This window comes from Papio anubis, chromosome 11 (genome assembly GCF_008728515.1).
Source record: "Papio anubis isolate 15944 chromosome 11, Panubis1.0, whole genome shotgun sequence".
Classification (NCBI taxonomy): Eukaryota; Metazoa; Chordata; class Mammalia; order Primates; family Cercopithecidae; genus Papio; species Papio anubis.
The window spans coordinates 44,423,945-44,433,067 of NC_044986.1; the positions used below are offsets into that span (position 1 = coordinate 44,423,945).

A 9,123-nucleotide genomic window follows, 5' to 3' on the forward strand; every position below is an offset into this window, starting at 1 on the left:
CCCTGGGAATTGTGGTTAAAAGGCAGGGAATTACAAGTCAAGCCCAATTAATGTGACTCCATTTGTTATTCCTGGATGGTGAAATTTCAGGAAACAGGAGCTATGTACATAATTTTCTTTATTGTTTTCCAATCATTTGTTAACTTTAAGTCCCCAAATAAATATTAAGTGTAAGATGTTATGTTTCCCTTTCCTACCCTTCTTTCTGTTTTCCCACTAAGGGTCCTGTTCCAGCAAGGGACTGGTGGCATGACATGCAAGGACAAGATTACATACATCTGTCTTTAGCACACACAGGTACCAATGGTCCTCTCTCAAGGTCGGCATGCCTTTCCATTTTAACCTTCCACTCAGAATATGTGTGGTGTTCCTTCCCAGGAACCAGATGTAGTCCTAATTTACTCAGGCAAGGTGAGCTAGATCTACCCCTGAAACATACACTTGTCCATTTTGATCCAGTGAAATGAGTTTACCTTTGCAGTTGGCATGATTTGCATTTTCCATTAGAGGCCTCTTGAAAAATAACGGAGATTTCTTGTCTCTTCCTATTCTTTACTTAATAGGGAAGACTCTCTAACACGCATTTGGATTGAGTCCAGGATGGGGCATAAAATGGAATCAGTGACATTTATTTCTCATAATAGAGGTCAGAATAGAGAAAATGTGATAAAAGCACAAAATTTAACAAAGAAAAGGGCAGTAGCCCACCCACCATCAAGGTGGAGACAGAATGTCTGTGTTCATGTAGGTCAATGGTAGCAGGTGGCAGAAGGCAGCTGTTATCTGAAGCCCTGGACTCTTAAAGCTGAGGAAAAAGTTTTGTTCTGTTCAGGTGATTATGATAGTAGACCAGCCTGTTATTTGGATTTGGTTCATACTTGTGTAACATTTCATTTATCAGTAGCTGAGTCTGAAAGGTTTAAAGTACAGCAAAATTCCAGATGAATCAGAACACTGCTTTATGTTTTATCATATTTAGGCTATTTATTAATGAAAATATATGACATTTTCAGGAATACAAATTTTGCATCCTGATGACCTCAAATGCATGCAACAAGATTTTTAATACAGAAAATAACACAAAAATTGTTGTTACAGTGGTTAGAATTTTTAACTTTAAAAAACCTTGAATTTTTATTGTTTTAATTGCACAATAAAATAATGTTGATATATACTTAAGCTTAAATTAATTCCAACAGGCAAACATTTTCCAACCCAGAGCATGACTGATGGTCTCATGCTGGGTCAGCTGACTCTATTTTGGTTCACACCAACTTTGATGTCTAGGCCATTCAGTATCTTCCTAGAAAATCCCAGTTGTCCAAGAATACCATGAATTTTGGGATTTCTCAGAAGATTTTCAGAGTTAGAAGTGTTTATATCACTTAATATCCAACATTTCTAAAGGGGGGAAAACCCCACCATCTATTGTCAATGACATTTCCCAAGACCTTGCACCAGGCCCTTAGTCACCAGGTTCCCCATTTTGTTGCTTTCCTATCATCTCAAACCAGGTTCATGAAAGCATTTGAACAAAGTCAGTCTTCCTTTTACCAAAAAAAAATTCCTAACAATGGCTAAAATATTGAAAATTTCTCCATTTGATTACAATCTACAAAGATAAACCAGCATTCCCTTCTCTTTCTCTCTTTTGGTTACTTTTTCCCTATCCCTACAGATGGAACATTTATTTTTTCCACACAGATTTTAAAGAAATACATTATGTTGGTTTTTAGCGTATTGTACAGAATCCATTTTCATTCTTTAAATGTTACATTATGACTATGAGGAGGGCAGAGTAGAGGTGAACTCTCTCTATGCTTGCTGAAAGTCTTGTACACATTGCTTTTTGCACCCATTGCTTCTAGCTATGTCTCTTCCTGTTCTCTGCTCTCTTCTCAACTATGTTGCCACCTCAATTAATCAGGCACTTGAATTCACGTTGTGTAGAATACTCAAGATCGATGATAGGCTGGGAAGGAGGAAGAAGGAGGCAGAGGTAAGAGATGGGGGATACCGAGCCCTATTTAGACTTTGGCCCCCAGCTTTTGGATGAACTTAGCACATTACTGGCTATGCAGGACTAACCTCTATGGGATGCAAAATGGCTCCAAATGCGGAACAACATTGCAAAAATGGACTTCAATATTACATGAAGAATTTGGCTGCTTTATATAAACATAGAAACAAGCCCAGTGGACTACTCCACTAAAGGTGACTAAGCAAATGTTACAGTTCAAACTGCACTCAAGAAGTCAATTGAGAAATAATTCTATCACCAAGCCCTTGGACCTACCCCCCAATCTGGTCCCTCTCCCAGAACTCCTTGGGCTTTCTGAAGACCCAGAAATTAACATAGTCCTGTCCAGTGGTATGGCCAGTGTCTTAGTCCAATCTTTTGCCGTACCAGTCATTACATATTTTGAATACCAACTTGGTGGAGGAATTTCAGCTCCCTTTCAGCAGTAGCCTAGTGGGCACCACATCTCTATTCTTCATTCCCCATTCCAGCTTGATGCTGAAGGGATGAGGCTTCCAGACTCCAAACCCCTCTCAGAGTCTTCATCTGCTTGTTGCATTTTTTTATTCAGCTCCTGAAGGAGTGCCAAGACATGCAAAGCCTCAGAATCTGCTCCATTTTTAGAAAGTCGCATTTTGGCAATTTTTTGCAGTTTGTCTTTCATCTTTTCTTTCTCCCTTGATTTCTGGTTTATTTTTACTCCCTCTATAAAGTGGTGGATGGCCTTGTCTTCACACTTCATTTGATACAGCTGAAAGTTGCCATACCGCAGATGGAGCAGTTGTTTCGCTACAGGAGTAAGCTCTTTACTGAATTCCTTTTGGAAGTAATACTCTGCTTCTTCATACTGATCTGCTAGAGCATGGAGGCTGGCAAGAATGGAACAGACACGGAAGAGATTATCATTGGCCTCATCAGCTTTCTTCAGATGAGCCACAGCGTGTCCTATTAGTTCCAGTAACTTTCTTTTCCCATATATTCCATTCTCTCTTAGATTCATTACTTGGAGGACTTTTGCCCTATAGCAACACCCAATTTGGCAATGCAGGTAGGCATTGTTCGGTAGATATTCTAAAGCCTTTTTAAGCAGTTCAATAGCTTTGTCTGGCTCATCTTTTCTTCGATAAAACTTTGCTGCGCTGCGAAGTACATCTGTTACACCTGGGGCTTTCTCCAAGGCTTCTTGAACTAATTTCTCTCCTTCACCTTCCTCTTTGCCTTCTTCACGCATCTTATGAAGCTTCAGAGCCAGGAGGACTTTAAGGTACTGGTTGTCAGGATTCAGCCGAATGGCTTGCCTCAGAGGGTCAATGGCGTTCTGAGATGGTGGCCAGTTGTCCAGACGGTAGCTTGCTATTGCCAGTCCAGAGGTGAATTCTGGGTTCTTTGGTTTCTTTTCCAGAGCCTTCTCAAAGCATACCTTCGCTCTTTCATTTTGGTTTCCTCCACACTTTAACCGTGTCCACCCTTCCTCACAGTCAAGCTCCGGACTCTCAATTCTGTAGGGACTGGAAAACTTCTCACAGATGTGCTTCACCTTGTCTACATAAATCTGAGCGTCTGAGAGTCGGCCCATGTGATAGTAGACCCAGGCATAGTTTCCCCAGGTGACTAGACTTCTGATTTCTGCTTGGTCAGCATGCTCTTGCTGGATTAACTCTTCAGCTTTACATAAGCATTCCAGGGCTTCCTCATTTTGGCCTTTGAGGTGCTTTAGATAGGCCAGTAGGTTGCACATTGTGGCTTTGAATTCACGATTCTGAAACTCAGTCCGGTAAAATACTTTGTCTTCAAAATCATCCAAGGAATTTTCTCCCTCCATCAAGTTCCAGGTGAAATGGCATTTTAGTTGCCGTAGGCTGCTCTCCAAGGAATTCTTAGCGTTCTCACTGTAGGGGAAAACAGAAAGATGGACACTTTGAGAAATAGATTTATATGTCAAGAAATGGGAGCATGGCAAATAAAATTCTCCTCCTCCTAAAGACTGTTAACACAAATCAAAGAAAGTCTCCTTCTTTTCTTTCTATAATATGTTTTGCCATATTGTTAATTCCTGCATGTTGTAGCAGGAGTTTAGAGACTGTGAGCAGCAGAAGAATTAGGGCGAGGGCAGTGGGTTATTCTCTGAGTCTGTGGCTAGATTTTCATGAATAAGACAGTTTTTGTTAAATCACTCTGCCCTCTGCTTTTGAAGGCCTCTGTGGAGGCTTGGTTTTATTTATGTAGTTTTAAAGAAGTAAGTGGTTTTCATTGCTTTTTGTTTCTGTTCTTCATTCTTCCCTAGCTTTACTTTTGTACTTTGAAAATTTCAGCTTTATAATTTTTTAGTCTTTTGATGTTTTGCCATACTGATTTTAATTTCTCATCCCTCTGAAATGCAGCTTCATTTTCTTTGATATTCTTAATTCCTTAGTTTTCCTTCATTTGCCTTTAAAGAAATCTTGACCACTTTAGATTTTCTATTTCAGCTTTTAATAGATCCTTCATTTATTTTGTCTATTCAAACTTTCTGAGCTTTTATCAGATTGGTTTTATTTTGTATTGGTTTATTACTTTACGATGCTACATTTTCATTTTTTTTCTGTTGAATTTTTCCATTTTAACCGTTTGAATCTTATTTTCAACCATTCTGAATTTTTACTCATTTTATCTGCTTTTGTATTATTCTCTCATTTAATTTCAAGTATCATTTATGTTAGCAATATCTTAAACATTTATTTTGGAATAAAATGTAATTTTTTTCCCTTTCCCCCACCCCCATACCTCTACTTCTTAAAGTGGTGATTTCTGTTCTTAATACATCTCATTGAGTTGCTCTATTAGTAATTTTGTACTTGATTGTTTTAATTTTTTTGAAATGTTATTTTTCTCTTCTGCGTTTTGCTTTTATAACAAAGGGCAAGAAGTGCAGCTACAGGGAAGGCTCATAAGGCCACTAGCCCCTTTTCTTATAGAAAGGGCTCTTTTTCCTTTAGGGTACCCTTAGGACTCTCCTGGAAAGATTTTCCATTCCTTTCAGTGTTGGTCCTCAAAAGAAATAAATAAACCAAAACCAACCAAACCAAAAAACAAAACAAAACAAACAAAACAAAACAACAACAAAAAACAAGCGAAAAAAACCAGCAAACAGAAAAATGAACAAAAGCCTGTACTTCGAATTACTTTGGAGATGAATAACATTCCACGCCCCAATTGTTTCTCAACACTGTCTGTGTATTGGAGTCTCTGTAATGTTGCTTTTTCTTACTTAAATTTTTTTCGTGGTATCTGTACAGCAACCCTTGTATATATTTCTAAATAGTATGCTATATTTCTAAATAGTATGGCTTCTTATACAACCAATAGATATCTGGAATGTCATGCAATGTGGCAGGATCACTTTTGAAATATATGTCTAGATAGAAGATTATGTGACCTCTCTTTCTTTTTTTTTTTGAGACGGAGTCTCGTTCTGTCGCGCAGGCTGGAGTGCAGTGGCCGGATCTCGGCTCACTGCAAGCTCCGCCTCCCGGGTTTACGCCATTCTCCTGCCTCCGGAGCCGCTGGGACTACAGGCGCCTGCCACCGCGCCCGGCTAGTTTTTTGTATTTTGTAGTAGAGACGGGGTTTCACCGTGTTAACCAGGATGGTCTCGATCTCCTGACCTCGTGATCCGCCCGTCTCGGCCTCCCAAAGTGCTGGGATTACAGGCTTGAGCCACCGCACCCGGCCTATGTGACCCCTCTTTCTAACTGCCCCTCTCTCTCCTACTTTTTATACCACTCCTTCCCACTCCCATTTTGATTGGGAATCTTCCTGTAACCTCACTAAGAATAAAAACAGATCTGTTTGGACATGAGCTTTTCAACGGGAATGCTGCTGCCATTAGGATGCCTGATACCAAGTCAAGCACTCCCCAGGGCTCCCGCCCCTGGGGTTAGTTACATTAAGAGGCTTAGACAACCTGACTCTTTGCTAAGACCTATTTGGAGCTTTGAATGAAAGGCGGGTCCTTCCTACAAACTCCTGCGTATTTTCCATCCTATTTTTGTTTGTTTGTTTGTTTATTCTGCTTGGGATAGTTAAGTCTCCACTTGTTCCAAGAAACAGAGATGAGCAGGAATTGATTTAAAGTTCCTAGAGTGCCTCGCAGGACCATTGGTAGAACTGCAGTGACCCCAGGAGGATCAGAACAGGACACTGGGGAGCTCGGAAGGCTCAGACCCTGTGTTTTCTCCATGTGCATCCGTATCATACTCTCTACTGTACTGCATTCATTACAGAATATGGTGAGTCCTACAGAATACGGCCACTCTCAGATCCCAAGCATGTGCAGCACGCATCCTAACACCTGAAGACTCACTCTAGCTTCCTTGCTCCCTCTCAATTCCATTTCCAACTTCCATTTGAGTTTGACACTGAGTGTAACACATACACTCCTTAGCTCCTTTCTCATTTTACAAAAGAAACAGAGAGAGTAAATAGAATTGAGATTATCTCCACCATAGAAAACATAAAGTCCATTGTGCATTTGCAGGATAGAGACATTTAATATACACACTTATGTAAAATCCCTTTGAGCAGCCATTTAAAAGGCATCCAACTTCACTGCTTGATTTTGGGTTCTTATTTTCACTGTTAAGTTAGAGAAGTCGGTCTCAGACACTTGCTTCCTGGGCTCTGGCTTCTGAGGACCTATTCTCCTGATTCCTATAGAAGTTCCAGTTGTATACACAACAACAACAATTTCTTCCATTGCCTCTTATCTGGATAAAAGCAGCAGTGACATTATCAACCAGGCTCAGAACTAACGCTACCACCACAGTTTCTTGGAGCCGTCTCAGAATCACGGAGGAACCTTTTAGAAACACACATCCTCAGACTCCACCCCCTCCCACTAAATGAGAATCTCTGGGGAATTGACCCTAGAACTCTGTCCTTAATAAGCTGGCCAGGCAATTTTTATGCATGCTCAATTTTGAGAACCACTGTCTTAGAGCACAAGAGCAATGCCCAGTGAAAGTCACGATAGATAAAGAATAAGGTAAGCAAGAAGGAGGGATGGGTCTGTATCATAATGGGAAAAATTCTAAGACCATGCTAAAATTCTAACAAATAAGAAAAGGGTTCTATAGATTCTGGGTGACTACAAACAAAGAAATCTGTAAATATCACAAATCTTTTTTTTCTTTTTTCTTTTTTTTTAAATCAGGCAGAACATTTAAACTAGCAGGAAATAATATTGTTTCAAGAAGGGAAATCAGGGACCTCACAGAAGTAGGGCAAGGTGTCTCATAGGAAGTAAGCACTGGGGTTGGTAACACGGGATTCCAGAGCTCCCAGAATGAGGGTGAGGCAACCAGGTCCGGCCACCCCACCCTCAAACTGGAGAAAATAGTTCCCTTCCTACTCAATGAGCTAACACTTCCTCTCCAGGGCAGTCTCATGTTTTGGGGATAGAAGGGAATGTTAGAGGTGAGAACTATTTTCTCCAAGCACTCCATCTCTAATTCATACTCAGGAGGACTCTAATCAATCAGTAGCATTTTGGGGTGAAAGTATTTAAGTTTACCAGCCTTTGTGCAAATCTGAAATGAAAGACTACATTAAAAGTAAATTTCACCTTAGCAGGAAGTGGGGTTTGCTATTCTGTGTATATCTTTAACAGTATCTGTTGAAAAGAAACCTTTTGTTAAATAATTGTATTATGAGCCCCCAACTTAGTCCTTTCGAATATGAAACAAAAGAGGGACCGTACACAAGAGCAATGCCCCCAGACCCATCTTTAAGTGAAGCGCCGGGGGGATGAAACATCCCTCTCTGCTGCCTTCTTTCTCTGATTGCAACTCAGCTCCCCAGGCGAGCAGTTCCAGAGATGAATTTAGGAAGCTTGCCAGCGTGAAGCAGAAGATTGTTTAGGAGGGAACAAACCAGCATTGGTAAGACAGATTTACAACCGACAGAGGTAAAGGCATAGTAAGGCCGTAAACAAACACTAAAATGGAGCTGGCCCTCTGGGAGCATAGCTACTCAGGATTTGCATTGGACAAGATGACTCAACAGCACTATCGGATACGAAGGGAAAATCTTTACCTCATGGTTGCCGTGCAATTCTCAGCTGTTCGGCAGGGCTGCGGTTCAGGCAGCTGCACTTTTCAGAAATCTTCCTCTTCTGCCACCAGTAAATGCTGAAGAAACCTATATATACAACTGGCCTCTGGTTCCTTTCTGCTTGTTTCCCTTCAGCTGACGTCGCAAAAGGGAAAGTGAAACTAGAAAGTGAAATTGGCAGGACTCTTTACAGGGAAATGAGCACTCTTTTTCCTCGGGAGCTGAGTTGCGATCAGAGAAAGAAGGCAGCAGAAGAGGGATGTTTTATCCGCCTGGCGCTTCACTTAAAGATGGGTCTGGGGGCATTGCTCTTGTGCACGGTCCCTCTCTTATTTCATATTCGAAAGGACTAAGTTGGGGACTCGTAATACAATTATTTAACAAAAGGGTTCTTTTCAGCAGATACTGTTAAAGATATACACAGAATAGCAAACCCCATTTCCTGCTAAGGTGAATTTCACTTTTAATGTAGTCCTTCATCTCAGATTTGCACAAGGTCTGGTAAACTTAGATATTTTCACCCCAAAATGCTCTTGAGTAAGAGCCAAGCCCCGCTGGGTAGTGAGTTAGAAGAACTTCCTCTTTGTGGAATGTGTTGATGACATCACGGGAGCACAACTCGGAGAAGGACATATTTACAAAGTACTCTGCCTTGTGATTACCATATTAACACATCTTTGCTCTGCTTTATACCAATATGATCCACAGGCCACTGTAAGGAGCAGTTATCTAGCCTCGACAGGTCAGGGGATTTTAGTCTGAATCATTGCTGAATCTCCAGTCCCTGCAAAACTACCTGCACATTGCATGGTGTGACAAGCATTCCAAAAGTAGTCGTTGAATAAATGAATACATGATTAGAAGCATGGGTGGAGATGTCTGTCTATCTGGATTTGAAATCAGCCCCCACTTTTATGCTATGAAACTCTGGGGAAAATTATTGAACGTCTCTGCTTTGGTTTTGTAAATTGGGAATAATACCACTACTGGTTCATTGTGGTGTTAGGAGGATG

The 9,123-nt window shown here is 40.8% G+C and overlaps 1 protein-coding gene across 1 annotated transcript; it reads right to left on the bottom strand.

Moving 5' to 3' along the window:
• Positions 1–958: 958 nt before the first annotated feature.
• Positions 959–8,296, bottom strand: IFIT2 (interferon induced protein with tetratricopeptide repeats 2). Its single transcript, XM_003903975.4, has 2 exons — positions 8,093–8,296; positions 959–3,909 (listed from the first exon to the last, which is right to left on the bottom strand). Exons 1-2 carry the CDS (start codon positions 8,095–8,097, stop codon positions 2,496–2,498), a joined length of 1,419 nt encoding a protein of 472 aa, XP_003904024.2. The 5' UTR covers positions 8,098–8,296; the 3' UTR covers positions 959–2,495.
• Between the last annotated feature and the right edge of the window lie 827 nt (positions 8,297–9,123).